The 21,745-nt window shown below is 52.6% G+C and overlaps 1 protein-coding gene across 25 annotated transcripts in view; it reads right to left on the bottom strand.

Moving 5' to 3' along the window:
• Positions 1–21,745, bottom strand: part of NCOR2 (nuclear receptor corepressor 2) — a 253,248-nt gene that overhangs the window by 88,002 nt on the left and 143,501 nt on the right. For 14 of the 25 annotated variants that reach the window (XM_074606451.1, XM_074606465.1, XM_074606464.1 and 11 more), the window contains exons 8-10: positions 17,359–17,411; positions 5,511–5,577; positions 383–570 (exon numbers count right to left, since the gene is read on the bottom strand). In XM_074606451.1, coding sequence (XP_074462552.1) covers positions 383–570; positions 5,511–5,577; positions 17,359–17,411 — 308 coding nt within the window. The remainder of the gene's footprint in view (positions 1–382; positions 571–5,510; positions 5,578–17,358; positions 17,412–21,745) is intronic. The other 11 variants (XM_074606457.1, XM_074606473.1, XM_074606462.1 and 8 more) reach the window with 1 other exon arrangement.

Genomic DNA, 21,745 nt, shown 5'->3' with positions numbered 1-21,745 from the left:
GCATGTATTAAATCATCGACATGACCAAATCCATCTGCAAACCTTGTACATCTTCATTTGGGCCCACCAGTAAGGCAGTAATTAGCGCTGTCCTGGCCAGCCCAAGGGAGCTGCCCTTGATCCAATGCGGCCAGACAGGAGATCAGCAGCAGAGGGGAGATGGGCAGCCACATTCCTGACATTTTTCCTTCTCTCTTGGCTCTGTGCTGAGCCACCCTGGGGAAAACGCAGCAAAGCTGCTTGTCTGCGGCTTCCGCCTTTGACCAGAAGGGGAGAAAAGGGACCGATACCCACCCCAGCCCGCCCCTCCCACGAACAAATCCCACACCCATCCCCAAAGAAAAAAGAAAGGCTGTCCGATACCAGCTCAGCCCCTTCCTACCGCTTCTCCTCTAACCTCTGCATGCGCTCTTGCAGTTCCCGCTGCTTCCGGATCTCTGGGAATTGCTTCTCATAGTATTCCCGCACTTTGCTCTCTTTGGCACGGCGCCGGGGGTTATTTTCAATGCGCTCCACTTTTTTTTCCCAGGCCTCCATCAGCTGGTCATAGCGCTGGCAAAACTTCTGTTCCTGAAAGGGCAGAGGGAGAGAGGGAGCTCAGGAGACGTGCCTGGGAAGGGCAGCTCCTCCAGGCCTTTCCCTCGATGGCTGCTCAGCTGAGCATGAGTCACTTTGCTCAAATAAATATGGTTTACTAGGACACGGACACGCTCCAGGGTCTGAGACCAACCCAAGGGTAAATTCTCAAGACAGGCCATCAGGTACTCTCAGGCTTTTCCCTTCCAGACCCAATATAAAATGGGAAAACCAGGATTCTCGCCCAGCGTGGGCTTTGTTCACCTACCACACCTTCTGCCTGAGCATCCTCCAGCGCTTTGGGTGATCGACTCGGCAACCAAAACCCCGGTGCTGGGGAGGGAGCCACACCATCATGTCCCCAGTTCCTCCACCATCCTGGAGGAGGACTAATGCTAAAGCTTTTTGTCAGCTGCCGCTCCTCCTTTTTGGCCCAGGAGCGGGACGAGTGTGTCCTCACTGATGGCAAATGCAGGCTCTGACGAAACGCTGCGCTGTGAGGGGTTTCCAAGTCATGTCCCCCCTGGGTGACATCCTCAGAACACACCTCCCAGCCACCCACACAGGTCCAGCACCACGCTCCTCCCTGGCGTTGAGGGGATCAGCTCAGTAATCACCACATTAAGATATTATTTGCAACACAAATGAGCCTCTCCCCACCCTCCAAATCTCTCCTCCCTCCTCCGGCCATCCTCTTGCTGGAGGAGGACGCCCACGCACAGGAGGGGTCCACACCAAGAAGATGCCTGGCCACCATCCCCCAGGGCTGCAGCGGTGACAGGAGTGATGGTGCCCAGCCTCACGTGAAAGCAGCTGAGCAAGCAGAGGGGGTTTTAAGGTTTCGTTCTGAGTGAAACAAATGCCTTCTAGGCCCCAGATCAGGAAGCGAAAGCAGATGTCGCTCTGCAAAATAATCAATGGCAAAACCCCAGGTCGCCTCCTGCCCCCCACGCCGCTTTCCAGAACGGGCGGCTCAGCACCGGCATGCTCGGCACTGCAGCAGAGCCGGGGGGAATCCGGATTTCAAAGAACTAAACTCATCTCTTGCCATCCCCACCCCACGACCGGAGGGAAGTCCAAGGCTGTAGGACTTCCCAGATGTATTCTGCTTGCGTCTCACTCGCTCTCAGCCACTAAAAAAAAATAATGGGCAGAGGTAAAAAAATCCCCAAACCGATGTAAATGCCCAATTCCAGGTCAGGAGGCCGCTGGGTTACCCTGAGCCAAGTGGGTCAGTTATGCCACAGACCCCGAGCACCAGCAGCTCCGTGGCCCAGCACTTCTGCCAGGCGCCCGCAGCAACCTGTGGCCAGCGTCGCGCTGATCCTGGCACGTGGGTTTGGTCCAGCCACCGCGGACCTGCCATTAACCCAAGCACAGCAACACGTCCTGTGATCCCGTGGCCTTTTGGAGGCACCTCGATCATAACGTGAGGTGGACAAAGCATCTCAGACACCACGGCTCATGCAGATTAACACCCTCCCCTGCAAATAAACTCATTCCCACTTGCACGCCTGGAGCCAGAGGCTTTCCTGCCCTGCACGGATGCACAGGAGGTGCTTGGTTTCATCGGAGCTAAAGGAAATGGCCGAAGATGAAAGCAAGGATGGAGAACCAAAATAAACCTGCCAAGGGGAATCTCGCACCGTGGGCAAGGAGCTATAGGTAATGCCAATAAACTGTGGCAGCTCGGAGAAATCACAGCTGCTGAGTTTTTACCCCTCCTGAAGCGACGCTATCAGCCCTCTGCACACGAGAGCTCCCACCCTGCCAGCAAATCTGCTGTATCCTCCTGCTTTCAGAGCGTCGCGTTTGGGAAGAGGCTAAAAATACCCTGCGAAGTTTATCAAGCCTCAGCGCCGGGAGGCAGCCGGTGCCCCACGCTGTGTGCCAGCCTGCGGCGCGGCCGGGGGACAGCCCAGCACGAGGGCTCGCTCTGCGGAAAAGCTTCGAGGCTTTGAAAGGTTTTTCGTCTCCTGTGGGAATGAGCTGGTGCTGGGTCCTGCATCGCCACTGCCCCAGCACAGCCACCAGGCTGTGTCGCAGCCAGCGGGGTGGCTCTTTTTCTTCCTTTTCCTCCACTTTTTGGGATAACTTGATGAAATCTTTATCCAGATGTTCTCTTTTAAGGAACTGGTATTTGCAGACGGAAAAAGCAACGTCAACGTCACACTCCTGATTTCCCCAGCAGTACCAAAGCTCCCTGCTCAAACAGCTCAGCCCTCCAGAGCACAGCTCTGTTACGGACCAGCCGAGCACTTCTGACTCGCATCTGCGTTCTTAAAGCCCCTTCCCACCATGGAGCAAAGAGATCCTTCCTGCCATGCCAAGCTTCAAACCCCACCACAGCAGGGCTGGTCTGCAGCAGCCCTGTCTAGCACTTTTTGGTCCAGCTGGGATACACGCTCCCTGCAATCTTTTGCCATCCTTTAAGAGCCAAGGTTACAGGCACCTTATAGCACCATGCGTTCCCCGGATCTTCACAGCTTTATCACCAGAAGCTCCCGGTCAGGCACTTTAAGAGCAGAAGTGTCTATTCCTTCTTCAAGCATCCTCTGAGCAGCCTTAAGCAAGCGTGTCCATTCCTCAGCAACTGTCTGTGCTGGCTTTTAGCGCCGGTGCTTCCTCCGCTCCTCTTCCCGGCTGGGCTCACCAGCCCATCAGCCTCTCAATCACACAACTAAGTGATGGCGAGCCAAATCGGACTTGACATGCGTATCTAAAAATGGATGAATAGTAACGCCGCCGTAGCAGCTGAAGGCAGTTTGTAGGCTGTGCCAAGCCCGAGCCCTCCCGCAGCCCACGCTCTCGCAGCTCCAGGGAACGGAGCAGCTCTTCGGAGGGGAGGGGAAGAGCGAAGGTGACAGGAGGAACCAGTCCAATTCCTACGCAAGCCCCACGGTTTTGGGTCCCTGGCTGATGGAGATAAATCTCTTACAGCCAGCACGGCTCCCTTTACCCTTCTCTCTCTGCAGCATCACCCCTCTGATGGTAATTAAATATCTTCTGCTGTGCCGACCTGGGTGGAGGCAGGAGAAAGCCCTGCAGAACCTCCGGTGGGGCTCTCAGGGCCGGAGCCTGCAGGGACCGAGCTCTGACCCTGCTCCAGCCAGCCCGGGGCAGCGACAATACCCCAGAAAGTAAAAGAGCCAGAAAGAAACGCTGGCACGTAGATGGGCTTTGCTAAAAATAGGGTCGGCTACAAAATAGGCAGAAAAATAGCTAAGCGTACCCATTTTGCAAACAGAATCAGCAAATGTATTCACTTTGCAAATTCAGCAACCGTATGTTGCCTATTTTGTAGAATAGGCAAAATGCTTCCCTAAACTGAAAAATCCCCTTTCAAGGACACTGAATAAACTGGCTGGCAGAAATGCACCTATTTTGCATGACAGGCGACTTTACTGCAAGCCGTATTTTAGGAACTGTGCTCTTGCAGCCTAATTAAACCTTTTTCCCCAGCTCCTCGATATTCACAAAAGAGCGACTCACTCTAGATTTAGCACAGTAACCGGCCATTTCCCACCAGAAAGCGGCTCCTGGGCAGTTCCCTTCTGGTTCCAGTAAAACCGCCCGATGCTTTGCAATCCCTGTTTTGAGGAAGGGAATACTGATCCGCTTCCCACACGTGCAGAAGTCCTCAGCTGCGGCAGGCAAGGTGCCTGCTGCCACCCCGGCTCGTGCTGAAGGTGTAAGACCTGTAGCCCCTCGCTAGAAACCTGGAAGAAGTTTTGTCTTGGAAAAGATTAAACACACATGGATTCGGACACGAAAGGGAGACACGACCATCCCTCTGGAGTGCAAGATCCGTGGCTTTTGGAAGAATTCTACAAAACAGGGGGGAAAAAAAACAAAGCACCGGAAAGAAAAGGAAGATCTTTTGTTCACCATAAATAAGAAACTAATTTGATCACTGGCTCAGACATGCCTGTACTGAAAGCTGCTTTTAAAGGTAGAGCCTTCATACCACTTCCCAGGCTATTATATTGAATTTTTCTAATAACCTCCCAAACGGAGCACTTCTGTCCAAAACCAGCACCAAAGACGCTCAGAAAACCTGCACCACTGGCAATTTAAGATGCTGGCACCTGAGCCCGCCCCAGAACAGAGACACCGAGTCAGGAACCGGTATTTACATCTTCCATGTAAAACACGAAGCCCTGTGTCATGAGCTGAACTGCCCTTCACGGAAAGACACCCCAAAATCCACCTTGCCAAGCAACAACTTGGTTGCTTCTGGCATTTCCCCTTCTGTACCGGTTTCGCCTCCCAGCTCCCACTGGGGAGTACCGCAGGCAACTGTCAGCGTCGAAAACATATAAATTCTGTAAATCCCATTTGAACTTTCTCCTCTATTTACTAGGGACTTGCAACAGACGCCTTTGAAGTCTCATAATAAACCCCACTTTCCCCCTTAGCTAACCAAGAACCACCTCTGTGAAGGGCACTGGAACTATCTTGCAGGAAAAGCTGCCTAGAAACGAACTGGCGCAGAGCTTGATTTCTGTTTGAAACCACAAATTCCTAGAACATCGCTCTGTGGTCAGCTGGAAGGAGTCAGATCAGACTCCAGACCATTTATCGGAAGCAGAGTCAGCTTGTTTCACACCTCTCTTAGGGTTCAATTACTCACAGAACAGACGTTTATGCTGTGCACAGGCTCTCTGCGATGAATGAAGGGCTCCGCCGTGATTAAGCCAGCCCCCCACGTTTGCTCTGCAGGGGGTACTGGCGGAGGGAGGCGCTGCCTGCGGCACGACCGGGGACCTCTCCTTTACATCCAAGTTATTTTAAGCATAAAGAGACACCATAGCAATGCAACAGGCAAAGCGCTGAGCACCAGCACCTCTCTGCTGGAAAACATCCTTTACCTTCTCGCATATTAAATTACACTGCTTTATACGTATAAAACAAGGTATAAGGGAACCACTTACCCACTGTTTGCGAGCATGATTTCTCCTCTTAAAGTACAAAATTAACTTTTTCCGCATTGCCTGGTTTCTGTAAAGGAAAAAACCAAAAAGATGAGATCTGATTAACAAGGCGGCTAAAATCCAGAGCCTGGCTCTCCCCGTTCCCAAAGGAGTTGGCAGCGTAGTTTCCACCTTAACTCAGAATTGCATCAACTTCAGAGCAGCAAATGTGGTTATTTAGGGACTTTGCACCAGCTTTAGAGAAAGACCAACAAACCCTCCAACAGGTGGAACGTCGCCCACATCTGTTGGTAAAACCAGGACTAAGGTTGAGAACCAAAATTATGAACTCCCATTTCTGCAAACCTTTACTGTGCACTGAACATGGACAGATATTCAGTTCTGCATTTACCAATGGGCCAGGCTGTTTCTTGATTATTTTTACCTTTTGATCTGCAAAACCCCAATGGGGTCCCAAGAGCTGGGGAGGCTCAGGCCAAGCTTTGTGTGGCGGGAGGTGGGCAGAGGCCACTTTGAGCCACCACGAGCCACCCCGGTCCCCAGGGCCAGCACGGCGGGAGCTGCCAGCGCACACACGCTCCCCAGGGGTTGTTCACCCCGGGCTCCGAGGCACTGATAAGGAGGCAGGACTGCGGCAGGGCTTGCAGCGCTTATCTCCTAACCTCTCGCTTTCTTGGAGCCCTGCCTAACAAAGCTGCAAACAAACCAGCCAGGAAAGTTTCAGCCACTTGCAGAATTGGGACCTCAAGAGAGAAACCAGCCACTGCAACCACAACCCGCCCGGCGTCTGCCCAGAGACTCCCCTGGTTTCTTCTTCTTTCTGCTTTCTAAAGACAGCACGAAATAACTGCTCAAAGAGAAGCAGTGCCAAAGCGGTGAGGAGCTGGAAAGGCGGCACGAGCTCCCAGAGTCTGCAGGAACCCGAGCACTGAGCTCCCGCAGTCGTTCCTGTTCCTAACAGTCACAGCAATAAAATCTCTAGGTAAAAGGTAGAGACCAGGGTCAAAGGAGTTTCCTTAAGTCTTTTATCCCGATTAAAGGCAGAGCTGCAGTGTGTAATTACTGATCAGGAGCTTAACAGTCTCATGTAGGCATGTTCTGCAGGATTTAGCAGAATGAAGAGACACCCTTGCTGCTTCTTCATCCCCCTCTCTGCCTGGCTAGTGGGGAGGGGAGAAAACACCCGCCTCCCCCCATAAATCCCTGAACCTAATCAGCAGCAAAAGACCTTTGTTTGGGAAGGGGCAGAGGGTCCAGCTCATTTAGAGGGAGGATTGGGGGCAGTCCTGGCTTAATTTAGGGATGGGGAGCATCCCAGAAAGCATCCAAATTTTTCACTTCTCAAATTCCCTTCTTGCTACATCACTGAAGCCGTGCACGGGCAGACACGGGGAACAACAGCGATCCCGCAGCAAGCGCTGCCCTGGGACCCCAGCTCCCTCCAGCCCACCGCCACGGCTGCACCTCTGCTCCGGCAGCATCCCAGGGGATCCCAGCCTGCCCGAACATGGGGACCCAGAGCAGGGCCTGGGGGCACCGCCAGAATACCGGCACCCAATAATTAGCATGTTTATTTAGGGCAGCAATTCCTTGGGTGTTGGGTCTTCAACCACCACTATCTCCAAGATCAAGTACAAGTGCTAGAGGAAAGGCAGCAGGATTTGGGCCAGGGATGATTTCTTCTCCAGCATCCCACCGCCACGCTCAGTTTTGTGGCCTCTTTTTAGTTTACCAAGGAGGAAGCACATCAGGCTTGACTCCCAGTCCTAACAGTACCATTCATATTTTGTAACTTCTGTTTTCCCCTCTTCATTAGTTACCAGAGGCACGGGACACAGGCAGAGTCCCTGAACACCGCCTGCGCTGCGCTACATCTTCATTCCCTTTGACTTTGCCTTCAACGCTTTGGTGCAAAAATAGACCTTGATTTCCAAGGCAGCGCTAGCAAGCGGCACTCGGAACTCCTCCTGCCAACGGAAAACACCAGCTACCGGCTGGGAACAGACTCCAGTGTCCCCAGCTACAGCCACACAGCCCCGAATCCCCGTGCACTCCCAATTCCATGTGGCACCAGCATCGGCAGAAGGCAGAGCCAAGCGACAGGCCGAAGGCTCCCGCAGAGCAGACTCTCGGATTCACAAAGGTTTTCTGAGTGAGGGCTTGAATATCAAGCCACGTCCTTTGACTCTGTTTCAGAAATCAAAGGGGCACTGATCACTGAGGGGGAAAAACCTAATAAATCCAGGCATGGGGCAATTGCTGCCTTTGCTCTTTTTTGACGGTACATTTATGAAGGACCCGCTGTTGTTCTGGCTGCACTACAAAGACCAGAGACCACCTCATGGGATCAATTCATAAACGTTGCTGCCAAAGGCTTCTCCCTGCTGGATCACACAACGCCACTGTCTTTCGTTGCTGTGTGGTGAACCCACCGAGGAGCCTCAGAGGGGGCTGCAGGTGACCCTCTGTGCTAAACCTCACCGCTCACCTCTGTGCATTCACTTGTGCCTTCAAAAATTAGGGAAACTGAGGCAGGGAGCTGCAGTGATGTCTGCCCCCTCGTGCAGGGAGGGAGGCACGAGAAACCAGGACGGGGCTGTGCTGTGCCGATTGCTCCAGCGCCTCCACCTCCAGCCCCGCAGGCGAGGTCAGTCCCGCAGCACCCAGCGCCCGTTTGCCAGCCCTGCCCGCCAGGCGCCACTCTGCCCAGCCGGCCCCGGCTCCTCGCAGGATCCCACATCCCTTCGTGTCGCACACGGTGAGCTTCCGTCACCGGCTCCAGCATCGAGTGGTCCCACAACCCTCCTGCAGAGACCCCATCAGAGAGATTTCCTTCCACAGCTTCAGCTCTGCACGAACAAGCTCCGACGGGAGACTGTGCCCAAAGGACACACTCCCCTTTGTTTATTTGTTTATCCCAATTCTGATGGAAACTCTAACACTGGGAAACCGCTGGGGTGATGCCAGTGATGATCAGGTGTGGGATGGCCCCCAGCAAGGGGTCATGGGTTGTCCCTTGGGGCCAGCACAGCTAAGTCAAGCCCTGCCCTCCCCACGCCAGCCTGGGCGACATCCAGGAGCAACGAGGGGCTTTGCCACGCTGCTGCCAGACCTGCTGCACGAGTTATCAGGAGACAGGAGAGTAAATGAAGAAAATTAGCAGCTCTTACGCAGTTGATGGGTTGCCTTGAGTTTTGCATCATGGCTGACCTTGAAAGCGCTAATACAGGCAAAGACTAAATGGCTTCGCAGCTCCAAAAAATCAGGAATGCCTTGAAAGCTGATGTATGTTTACCACCACCAAGGCTGAAGTAATCAAAGAGTGAAAGGATTAGAAACAACAACCACCCCCTCGTGCTCTAAATGTTTTTGCCACTTTATCTTTTCTTTTTTTTTTTTTTTTGGTTTTTTTTTTTTTTTTTGCATAAGGTCAGCCTTTCAAAGGTTAATACAATCTCGGTAAATATAAATAGGTTTTCACAGTTTATCTTGCTACACGTACTGCTGTTACTTAGAAACCATTTGCAGAGAGGTTAATTCGGGCCACACGTCTCCGAAGCACACGCTGTGCTCCCCGGGCAAATCAAAGCGCCGGGCACAACCGCTGCGGCGCAGGCGGGGACGGCAAGGGCTGTCTGCTGGGAGTCTGCAGTCTCGCACAGAAATAACCAGCATGGAGCAGCACACGGGAAAGGCCGCCCTTGCAACGCGCCAACCCTCCCCCCTCATCCTCCTCGGCAGCCGGAATCCTTGCAGCTCCCTGCTGCGGTTTGCCAGGGCACAAGAAAATCGTTGGGGATGGAGACCCGAACCTCCATGGGGTGAAGAAATGAGGCAGTTCGAAGGCAGGAGGAGTGGAGTCTCCTTAGACAAAGCAACAGTGACTCTCGTGGACAGTTTTAAGTATTGCTGTGCTGGCACATCACATCACGGCGAGTCAGGAGGACGTGTGAGTCCCCTGCCCTGTCCTCGGCGGTGCCCCACAGCTGCTCTGCCAGGGATGGACCCAGCGAGACACGGAGCCCGCCCCTGAACACCCAACACAGAGCTGGTGTTCAGGGGCGGCCAGATGGCACATCCCCTTCCTTGCGGTCAACAATTCATCTCATCACCGCTGGAGCCTATCCACATTTCTGTCTTCCCCGTGGCTCTGGGCTCCACAGCTCCCTGGTGTGCCTGCAGGGAAAGCCCTTCTTTCTGGTAGGCTCTCAACTTCACGGAGTGTCCCCCAGCTGCAATGACATGGTGACCACACGTTTCCCACTCACCTACTCCAGAGCAGCCCCAGTTTTATACATTTCTAACACCTCCCTCTGAAGGCAGCTCTTCTCCAAGGTGAGGACACCACGTCCCGTTACCTCCTCTGTGACAAAAAGCTATCCCAGCCCTTAGGTCACCAGAGAAGCTTCTTCTGCACCTTCAAACAACATCTGTCTGTAGTCTGGGGTGGCAGAGGCTCTCAGGAGCAGTGGGTCCCCTGATTTAAGGGCCAGGTATCAACTGGATGAGTGTAGCAAGAACCTCGGTACCAGGCACCAGCTTGAAACGGGGCATGACCCAGGTGGGGAACCTGAGGCAGGGCAGCCCCACCACTGCCCAGCACTTCTCCCCAAGCACCACCAGAAAGAAACAGGTATCACACAAGGTAAACCAAACTCAAAACTTGATGTGCAATTGTCACCTGCCACGAGCACAGGAAGCAGGGTTCAAATATTATCTATAATTTCAGGTGTGATTCTCCAAGAGCTTTTCAACTTTGTGTAACTCACCCTCATCCCACAGCCCCGCTGACCAGTTATGGTGAGCCCCACACCTGAGCATGGTTCTCAGAGCCAACCTCCGAGCCACCAAGTGAAACACAACTCCCGCTCCCAGCAAAGCACAGGGAGCCCTGTGGGAACGGCCGCTTCCACCTTAACCGTCTTGGCGCAAGGTTGTTTTTGTTTTCTGGCTTTCACAATGGAGCCAGTCAAGGAGCGAACCGGTAACTCCGACTTTTGAGTGACTTGGCTCAGGTCCATGTGAATGACTTGGCTACGATCCTTCCGGAGGCTGTGATCTTAAAAGGATGTGCGCGCACGCATGCGCGTCAGTGCTGGTGTGTACACATGTGTGGACACTGCCAAAGCCCTGGGATAAGGCTCCCAAGGATACAAAGAGCCGATGCACCGCAGCACACCTGGAGGAGCCTGCCCGCAGAGACCTTCAGCCGGTGCAAGACGAGATGAAAGGAAGTTTGCTATTTGATCAAAACTAATCAGGGGTATTTAATTACACAGGAACGTCTTTCATCAAACAGCCAGCGCAAACAAAGTAGGGATCAAGTCTGCGAAGACCGATGGGAAGGAGGCAGCGAGCAGCTGGCAAAGCCATTGTACAGCCAGATTGATCGTGCAGGCGAGGGTCGGAAACGGAGGAGCCTCCTGGCAGCTCCAGCCAAACAAAGCTCTGCCAGTGAGACTGGAGATCTGCAAACCACGGGACCCGAGGAGCACAGCAAGAACGCTCCAAGGTGAAACCAGACAAGAGGCAACGGAGAGCGTACAGAAATGGTCGTGTCCCCCAGGGTTCATCTGCTCCTATGCATCGCTGGTGCCAGGACCGCAGTCACTGATTCCCTAGCCCTCTGGCTGCAAGACCCCTGCGGAGAGGGCAGGGAGCAGGTCATCCTCTTCATGGGTCACTGCACTCATTCATTTCCTTGCTCTGAAACGGCCGGAGCACACGGCTCCAGCTGGTAATACACCAGAACCTATTAACCCCCAGGCAGGGCACGTTCCTGGAAAGCCAGCTGCTTGGAGCAGTTTCCTTGCAATATTCAGAAATGCTTTCTGGGGAGGAAAATCACAGCAGATCTTTAGTTCATTCACCCCAGAGTCCTTGAGCACTGGGATGGACTAAACCCCAAGCACCGTTTGTGCCTCCAAGAACGGCGTGGCAGAGACTCCTAACTCCGGATGTACAGTCAGGCAGGCTGCGTTCGTACCCAAAAACAACACTCAAGAGAAAGAACCCATTTGGATGGAGGTCTCCCAACTTCCCAAATCATGTCCTCTTGCAGGTCCGAAATGCATTCAGCTTTGGAGGTCTGAAGTCATCACTGTAATTCATGAAAAAGTTTGTGCTGTTAATTCAGCTGGTGTTCACACGCTGAGAGCAGTGAGACAGTTGTGCTCCAAAGAGGAGATGCCTTGGCAAACACGGGCGCCTTGTTATCAGAGCCTGCCCTGGCCAGACCCCCAGCACAGCCTGTCCAGGTCCATGTGGTGCCATCTCCTTGTGAAGATGTTCCCAATGAGATGCTCAAGTGACTCCTTTGGGCAGCGGTTACATCCACAACCTTAACATCTCTTAACATCAGATGGGAAATTTATGCCCATCCCCTTTAGCACCTACGAGTTTAGGACCAAAACGAGCCAAGTGGAAGTGCAGAAGCACTTCTGGCCATTGCTCAGGTACACGTCCTATGCCTTCGCCTTCCTTTGAAGCCCAAGCCGACATTGCAAGCCCAAGCGTTGCAAGATAGTCCACTCAAAACCAGTAGTACCTGCCTTGGCACTGGCAAGAGAAAGAAGCAGAAGGTTGCGGCGCGTGTCTCCATCATTTAGTAATTCATCACAAGGTAATACTGCTGCCCTAGTGCGTGCCAATAGAGAATAAAAGAGATGAGAAACCTTGAATGGGATGAGCGGGGAGCTGCTAGGTGAATTTCTAATGAGGAAAATGTCTACAAGCGCTAATAAAAAGACCTGAAAGAGAATGCATTAGTAATGACAGGGTTTGGAAGAGCATTTATGTTACATGTCAGGCTTCGACTGTGAATTTAGAGGCAATCCAATGCTACTAAAACCCCTAAACAGCCAGTAATGAAAAGATGACTTAAATTTTCCAAAGTGACAAGTGATTTGGAAAGCTGTAGTTAGTAGATTTTTCAGAAGAAAGCTGTTCTGCTCTTTTGGGAGAAAGGGGAGAGGCGTGTTGAAAAGAAAAAGATATTCAGAAGCCCCTAAACCTCTCTGAAAATCCAGACCTCAGATTTTGATTCTGTAGAGGCCATGTTTCCCCCCTCCCCTGCCAAAAAAGCGCTATCAGCAACCCAGATGTGCAAATATTAACAGTAGACACAGCTTTGCTGCTGCTGGATCTGCAGAAACACGCAAGAACACCAGAATGACACCAAGCTCTTCACCTGTTTTAACCGTACACTCAGACCCTGCTTCTCCAACACCTCTGCACGCATCCCGAGGGGATGCAGCCCGGTTTCACCCCAGCATTTCTGCATTTCAGCATAAGAACAAGGAGAAGCTCTTGAAGGGAAGGTTTACAGCAAACTCTGTAACCGGCATCTTGCACGTACTTACCCTGAGCTTTTCAGTTTTCCCTCTGTGTGCTTTTTCAAGGCTCAGAAGCTCACATTTTGCTTTCAAAGACAAATCCCACAGACTATGATTTCAAGATGACTGCTTCGGGAAGGGGGGAGGAGAGTCCGACCGGGCTGTTTTTCATGGCTGACCGAGCAGGAATCTCCTGCCGTAGAGACGAAGGCCCCCTCGGAGAATACCTCTCCAGGTAGACAGCGGGTAATTGATCCTGCTCATGTGAACAACATCTTGTCATTTTTCAAACACGTCGAGGAAAGAAGGTTAATATCCTTGGTGCCAGGAGTCTAGAGAATACGCAAAATCACTACCACGGCAGGGTAGGGAAAGCAGCTCTCATCCTTGTACATCCAGCTGGCAAAACACCGAAATTAGAGACCCAGGCCAGATTGCACTGGTGCTTAACTGGTGCACAAGCAAGCATCCTCTGCATTTGTTGCTGTATTTCAGCAAAATCTAAAAAAAGCCACCAAACTAACGAGTCTTTGCGGCCCCCTCAACTGATGCAGAATCATTCCAGTGGCCTCCCATTGTGCTTGCTGCGGCGCGTCTTGGAGGAACCTGTCAGTCCATTGCAAAGTCAAAGAATTCCCACCTTGAAAGACAGCAAGGGCCAAGCCAGCTATGGGGGCAAAGCTCAGCCCGTCCCTATCAAAACGAGGGCTCGCTAAACGCCGGCTCACTCTCTTCTCTCTTGATGAGAGAGCGGCAGAGCCCTTCCCTCCAACAAAGGCGGTATTTCAAACAGAAAGGACACAGTCCCATCAAAGGTAGGTCAAGTCTTTGGCGCAAACCACTCAACGGTGCCTTAGATCAGGCGGCAGATGCGGCATACAAAATTAACCGTGTTTGCTCGAAGCCCGCGCTCGCAGGTGAACCAAAGGGACCCAAGCAGACGGGTAACAGAGCACAGCGAGGCAGCTAAATAGGACTTAAAAGCTTTTGAAGCTGCAAACACTGGAATGAACTGGGGCATGAAATTAATTTTAACCGTACTGAATAGGAGACAGGCCATAAAACTCCATGAAAATAAGAGACCGGTAACATTTTAGTAAGAGTAGAAATTCTCCCCTTAACTCCCCAGTCAGCTCTATTAGCATAAGTGACTCATCCCAGCTGAAAAGCAAAGCAAACAAGCAGGAAGAATTAAACTAGTGTTGCAAGGCGGAGAGGATCGCTGTAGAGAAATCGAGGAATCCTGGCTTTGTGATATTCAAATGACTTCCCACTGACACTTGCAAACATTCAACTGAGAAAAAAAAAAAATCCACCCTCGAAACGCTATTAAAAAAAAAAAAAAAGAAAGAAAAAAGGCATTTGTGAATAGTAACAGCCTGGCCATCCTCCTGTGCCCAGGTAGGAGGCTTCAAACCAGCTTCACGTGGGAGCAGTTGCTATTTAGTACCACAGAAGCAGTATGCAGCGAGGTTTTGGGGGCAGAAACACAACTTAGATAATTTCCCAGCAACACGCCAGAAGACTTTTTCATCCTGGCTACATCTACAGAGGGGGAAGTTGTTCAGAAGAATCTGCACCCAGTTACACCTCGGCAAAATATAACCTGCGGTGTCCTGGCAGTTGTCCTTCTGGTGCTCTAACGCATCTGGCTGACGTCTCCCAGCACCCCGAGGATTTGCGGCATCTCCTACCGAAACAGCCACCTCCAGGCTACGGAGCAGAAGCTGCTCTTCTAAAGCAGAAAGGCATAAACGTATTAAGAACAAGGAAAGAACAAAAAATACCTCCAAATGCAGCTCGTGGAGAAGCTGTAGGTAGAATTTGAACATCCAAACATGATTTGGTCAAAATGAAGAAGTTTAATACCCTTTCCTCTTGGTTAAAGGACCCTGAATCATTTGCTTAGAATTGCTGAAATCTGATTTTGCATCTGCCTCCCAAGCATCCAAATGTCCTTTAACGTGCAACAGGGACGCAAGAGACGGGAGAACAGGACACAGCGATGTCTCTGCACATCCACCAACAACTAGCAAAGCGCAATTCAGACCCCAGGACCTCCCAAACAGGCCCACGGTCAAAAGCAGCAAACATCTGGAGCCCAGATCGCTCAAGGGCCTTTTGCTGACCTAGATCTGTGAATGCGCTCGGCTGCCATCAACAACCAGCTGAAGGCAGCTAATTGCGAGGTTTCTGGAAGGAGGAGACGGAGGCTTTTCATTAAAACGCGTGGTTTCCTTCCCGTATTTTTGCAGCATTAATCACAGCAAACATTAACCCCAAGCCTGCCTGCTCTAACCTCTCTGGTCTATCACCGCCACCGCTACAGCCGCACAAGAGAGTTGGGATAACCCTACGGATGCCGACAACGGCAGGGATGGAGAGAAGCGCCTGCTCTGACGGCACGGGAAGCTGCTTTGACGGGGCTTCACGTCTCATTACCGCGTTCGCTCCTGACCTGCGCAGTCAGTTCCCTCTTGTTTGCGCCTGTCTTTCAGGCAGCAACCAAGGACAGGAAATCGTTTAAATCACAGGAAAACATGATCACAAACCCACAAATATTGGCAGGGGAATGGAGAGTGGGTGAAGTACCTGGATCGACTTTTAACCTGTTCTTTCAAAGACAAAACTAGTGATCAGCTTGAAATTGCCACCTGCAGTGCCCGACTTGTGATGGCCATGGAGCCCTTCAAGTGAAGAAGGGGGTGGGGGGACCCCGAGAGACAGTGACTAACACACGCCAGGGGAGAGTCACAACCAGCAACGTGGAGACCACGTCCTTGGGCCTGCACTTGATGCTGTACAAGGTGGTTTATCAGCTGTCAACCCCCTGAACTGACAGCAAAATGGACTTCCGAAAGCAGGGGGGCTGCAAGCCCACACGGAGCACAGACCCTCTGCCAGGCATCGTCGCCTCTCCCGAGAGTAAAATCGTCACCTACTTCCTTAGTCCTGCGTTGAATCAGTGAACTGGATGGGGTGGCTCTGGTTTTGTTTGCTTTTTCTGCATCTTCGCAGCTAGAAAAGCACACCTGAGCCGTGCGGGCTGGGGGAGGCGGCCAGCGCGGAGGACACTTGTCTACCTGGTCCAAAGAGCTGCCATTGCAGACAGAGTCTCCACCGAGTGATGGGCCCAGGGCAAAGCACAAGCCTGTCAAAATCCTGGGGGGTCTTTGCCCAAGGCTTGTAGCAATGCCTGCCAAGCTCGAACCACCACGGGTAAATGCATCGCCAACACGAGGCACAAAGGAAATGTCTGGAAGCAAAAAGCCATGGGGATTTCTCAGCTGCAGGAAAAGCCGTCGTTTCCCACTGACTCCTCCATCTGTTTGCCCTCCCTGCCTACCCCCAGGAGACGATGCTCCCCTGCCCCAGAGGAGCACGGCACAGCAGCACCTTGGGTTTATTGCCAGCACCCAGGCCAACGCCGAGTACCCGAACACGACCCTCGCACTCAGGGTGCCAGCACCCAGCGCGGGCAGCGAGGCTGCTCGGGGACCCCGAGGACTCCGAGGTTTGAAGGTTTTACAGCGAGTGCATTGCCTGGATGTCACAGGAAGCCTTGGGTGGAGCAGGAACCAAGCAGGGACGGGCAGCGGGGTCATGTCACCAAACCCTCCTCCTCCACGCAGCCCCTGGAGACACACAGCACCCAAACACCGCCAGCGCCTTCCACGCAGCACAACAGCAGAAGTACGTTAACTCTTTCCCTATAATCCCCCTGGCATCAATTAACATACCGCTGAAAAGCAAAAGATTATTAACTTTTGTTAATAGATTATTAAAGATGATTATCGCCAGCTGACCGAGCCCGTACCAAAATAGACACGCTGCAGGCAGCTCAGAGCAATCATCGGTTCATTCAAGGCAGATAAAAGTTTCAGATCTGGTTTGACTATTTAAATTTCCAACAATAATCACAATTATCGCTATTCTCGTTATCTGCTATATTTCTTATACGTTCAGGAAGTCACTGTGGTTATTAAATGCAGGTTGATGATTAAATCGTGTATTGAGGTGATAAGTCAAATTAGATGATTGCTAAGTCTCGGTAAGTATCTTTGAAATAACCAGTTGTTATTAGACATTCAAGAGGTGCTTCATGAAAATCTAATTGTAATTGCAACTTTTCATTTTACCTCATCTTTCCCGCATGCAAACACACACACGCGCGCACGCTGGCAGCTGATTTGGTACTTCAGTATGCATGAGACACAGAAGAAAGCATCCAAGGTGAGCGTGTTCTGGGAAAACTGGGAGACTGACCAGGGCCCGCATCCACGCCCCCCAGAAAAATCAAACGGCACCTTCAGCATCCGTCTCATGCTACGGCTCCCGACTGCTGGGCTGGTTTGTGCTTCAGGCACCCGGAGCAGCGAAACACCAGCTCTAAAAGGATGCTCGCTATTCCTTGGCAGCCTTCATCGGGGTCTGGGAGCGAGCTCGCATCCCTCCCGCTCCAGCCTAATTCCCAACCTGACATTTAAAATAGCCTTTTATTGCCACATACTTACATTTTAATGTTTTCATGGTATTGCCTGGTGTCTGAAGGCTGGTTGTATAATGGCTGAAATAAATAAGAAAAATGAAGGCATAAATGGTACAGTCTGACATTTAGAAACTTAAACCCATCAGCAGCGCTGCTGCCTCAGTACGGGCTCCCGTCTCCCCGAGCTGTGCCAGCCCAGGCACCCCGCGCCCCCCAGCCCGCCCATCGCCCCCCATTCCCGCTCCCCGGCCATACTGGAGGATGCTGGCTCCCGGCGGCACCGCTGGAGTCACGGTGCATCCCGGCTCAGCCCGTGGGAGGGCAGGCAGCGCTGGAGCAAGCTGGCTCAGAACGAGCACTTTGCGACATAATCCACATAAACACGGCAGAGCCGAGTACGTGGTTGTTATTCACTGATTGAAAAACGCAGTGCGCTTTGGAACATATGACACGGGGGAGGCGAGGGGAAAGGGGGGCTTGGGGAGCGGGAAGAGACGGGCTGTGTGCTGCAAATTGTTATGTCTACGCGACAAAAGCCTGCCGGAGCTCTCACAGGGAGCCGAGCGCAGGCAACTGCAGGCAGGACAAGTCTTCAACCCCGTGGTTTCCAGCAATGCCAGGGGTGGGTTGGCCCCTGGGCACGTCACCACAGTCCCCTAGCACTCAGGTGTAGAGTGATGTTCTTGTCCATCCCTCAGGAGGGGCACTGGGCTCTGGTAGGACAAGTGTTTTGCCCAGGGCTGCCCTTTGGAGAGCCCCAGAACTGTGGCTGTCTCCAACACCAGATGCGAGCACCCACCACAGGGCTGCTCTGCCCCCGGCACCCGCAGTGGGGATGTGTCGGGGCCCTCCACAGGGAGTCAGGAGAGCTGGATCCATCCCTGGTCACCTTCAGACAGTCACTGCCCCCACTACCTCCCCCTTCCCATCCGCAGGGTGATGTATGCTTGGGGAACCTACCATGACAAAGGGTCCCACCTCTGGAAGGAAAAGATGCCACAGAAACCACGCTCAATCCCACCCATTGTGATTAACAGCTCAGGCCGTGCTGCAGGAGCTGCCACCAGTTATGTCCGCGTAAGCAAGCTGCAGGGTGCTCAGGATCAAGCCCTTCAATGCTCTTCTAGTTACCAGCTAAGCTGGTGTGACCATGACCAAGACTGTGCTAATCAAGCCTGCCACGGCCCAACCACCATCAGCAACTGGCCGTCTAATGAGTGCAGCTCCTCTCTAACCCCAGAAACATCACCGAAGTTTTCCAGCAGTTCATCCACAAACTTCCACCAAAGCAGCTGTGAGCCATCTCACATCTATGGCCAAACACTGGCAGGAGGACATGTGATGGCTGAAGGTCCTGGTTGAAGGCAGCATCCTGGCCATGGCTACACACAAATCAGCTCATCTTCCTACTGTGGTCATACAGCTGACGCTACACTCTGAGTCCACTCAATTTCATCTCAGATTAAACACAGGAAAAGAGCAAAACATGTGCTGAACATCTGTTCAACAGGTGAGCAGCACTGGAGAGGACAGAACTTGCAAACACAGGTGGCTCCCTTTCTCCTCCAGTTTGGAGAAGGTGTTATTCTCACCTCCTCCACGGTATTTCCCCATCACCATCACAGGTGCTTGGCACAGGAGCTTGTTTTTCCACAGCGCCAACCTGTCTCTACTGCCCCGTAAAAAACAGATACTGCCTCACCTCTTCCCTGCCACACACCAGGACCCCCACAGCGATTTGCACAGAAAGGAGACCAGGTGTAGCTCTCCCCACTCCCTGCAGCCCATCACCACTGCATCTTGGCACCAGCAGGTCATCAGCTTCTTTTTCTAGCTGCCCTTGGACGCCTGACTCTTCATTGGGAAAGCACAAGTAATCCCACGTGGACGAGGAGCGCAGAGGAGCCCAGGCAGAGGCATGCAGTGAGATGCACCACCGCGTCCCAGGAGGGCTGCAGGGCTGCCGGCAGCGCTCGGGCACCTGTTACCCTGCGAGGGGACAGCGGGCTGCAAGGCGGCACCCGGCCACACCGTGCTGGCAGTGCCAGGGCAGGCAAGAAAGAACAAGCAGGTCCCCCAGAAGGAGACATGTTCTCAGTAGAGTCCCTTCCCCAGGGATATTTCTATCACAAATCCTCTCAGATCTGCTGGTCCAACTCCAGGCTCAGAGCTGGCTGCGCACTTCACGCTTGGAAAGCTCCGAGGAACACAGACATCCGTCTCATCACGTAGCTCGAGAGAGGCAGGTCTGCACCACGGAGAGAAGAAATCAAGCCGTGGCTCTGGAGCATCACGTCCGCAGTCACCCTGGGAAGGCTCAACCGGGCTGCCTTGACCAGCGACTGCCTCTTGGAAGAGGACTGCAGGAACTGGAAATGTTGATAAATAAAAGTGCCTCTCTCTCCCCTTTGTGCTCATAAAAATCAAAGCAAATAAGCTCTCCTCCTGGGAGAAGGCAGTGCAGTAAACGATTTGGTTTGCACCTGGGTTAGATGCTCACGTGCATGTGGACATCACGGATGATGCTACTCAGCTCACCAAAGGCTGCTGATTCTTTTCCACTGCTACTTATCTATGATATAAACAGCTCCTTAAATTCTTAGTTAGCAAACCTAAGTGTTAACAGACAAGCACTGAAACACGTCACTTCAAAAGAAATGCCCAAACATTCAGAAATAAGAAACTCTGGGACCCAAACCCAAGATCCACATGACACCAGCATCTCAAAGAGATTTCTATCTGCACAACAGCTTTGGCACTGTACCTCAGCCCACGCAGTGGAGCAAGCCCTGGAGATGATTCCTACCTACCCCACAGAGAACAGATCCTCACAGCCTAAATCGTTAAAGAAACTGTATTCTCAACGGGGCAGGGACTGAGAAACAGCATCTTCCCTCAGAGCCATCGGCAGCCGGCACAGAACCACGACTTTCTCAATGAGCAGGCAGAAGCTGACAGGTCAGGTGGGTAAGGTGAGATGTTCAAAACATCCACACTGTTTCTTCAGGGTAAGGGACATGTAATGCATTTCCCTGGGGGATGACATTTAAGGAAAACATAATACCAGTGTGTTCTGCATCGTCTGGGGCTGATGTGGGCTGCAGGGACACCCAAAACCCCAGCAGACAGGATGGAGAGGCACCAGCAAGGAGAAACGGACAAAGGGATTTGGGGACAATTCTGCATGTTTAAAACCCCAAAAGCACAAAACCGAGGATCCTCCAAAGAGGATCAGACATGAACGACACCCCTAAGATAGAAAGTGCAGGGTCAGACCTTGTAAGGTCAAAGCAGCAAGAAACCAGGAACCAGCAACAAACACTTGCTGCTTCCTTGAGATGTACAACCCGAGGACATCAGTTTCAGCAAAAAGCTTGGAAGCCCAAAAGCTCAGAGGGAGACGATTAAAAGACAAAGCCAAGAATAAGAGTTTCCTACCAGAGCTGGGCTATTTCCCAGCAGCTTCCAACTTGATGGGAAACCCATGACACAGACCCAAAACTTCTGGGTAAATCCCTATTTATGCTATACTGGATCGCTCTCAAAACCCCTCCTTCCAGCTAACGCTCCAGGCAGCCTCAACAAGCCCATCGATGTGCTCAGGCGATAGGATTTCTTCCTTCGCTCAAACACAACCCCCTGAGAACAACCTGCCGCCAGCAGGACAGAAGGCAGAGCCCCGCCATGGCTCCTCTGCCCTGTTTAATGCCAGCACAAGCCGGGGACGCAGCCTCCGTCTCTGTCTCGCCAGCAGCACCCAAGACCTCGTACCGCCTCACAGCTGCTCTTTGCCAACGGCACGGTAACCTCCAGCCTCTCTCTGCCATGGCAAACTGATTTCCACGGTGACCTCTCGCCTCACACCATCAGCCCCGCTGCTGAGCTGATGTGCGTCTGTCACCGTCGCCATTGCAAATGCAATAACCAGAGCCCTCTGAACAGCCAAAATCAAGACGTCAGCAGCCTGAGCAGAGCCAACAGCAATCCAAGACCCTGCACTTGGGGTGACGGCCACCTCCGCTCCTCGCAGAGGTTTTGCGCAGGGTGAGCACCAGGCTGCCCCAGCCTCCCCGCAAGAGACCCCTGGGCTGCGGCAGCACCAGGGATGGTGCTTGTCACGTGCGATGCGGTGGAGCAGGCTTGCACATCGGGCTAAACCTGCAAAGCTGCTCTCCTTCCTGGAGCTGCTTCCTTTCCAGATCAGAAGATGATGTGACTATTCATCTGGTCTCTCAGAGGCCGTTGGCAGGTCCTGGGTGCTGTTTTGCCCGACACGGCGTGGGGGCTGGGCCATAGGAAGCATCTCTCCGTGCAGAGAGATGAGAGTCTGTGAGACGCATGCAGAGCCCAGCTGGGGTGTTGCAGGATTTTCTCAGCAGGGGTTTCCCCTGCCCTCCGAGGAGTAAGGCAGG

Source organism: Larus michahellis, chromosome 13 (genome assembly GCF_964199755.1).
Source record: "Larus michahellis chromosome 13, bLarMic1.1, whole genome shotgun sequence".
In the NCBI taxonomy this organism is placed as follows: domain Eukaryota; kingdom Metazoa; phylum Chordata; class Aves; order Charadriiformes; family Laridae; genus Larus; species Larus michahellis.
This window is presented reverse-complemented; position numbering and strand designations above follow the sequence as displayed.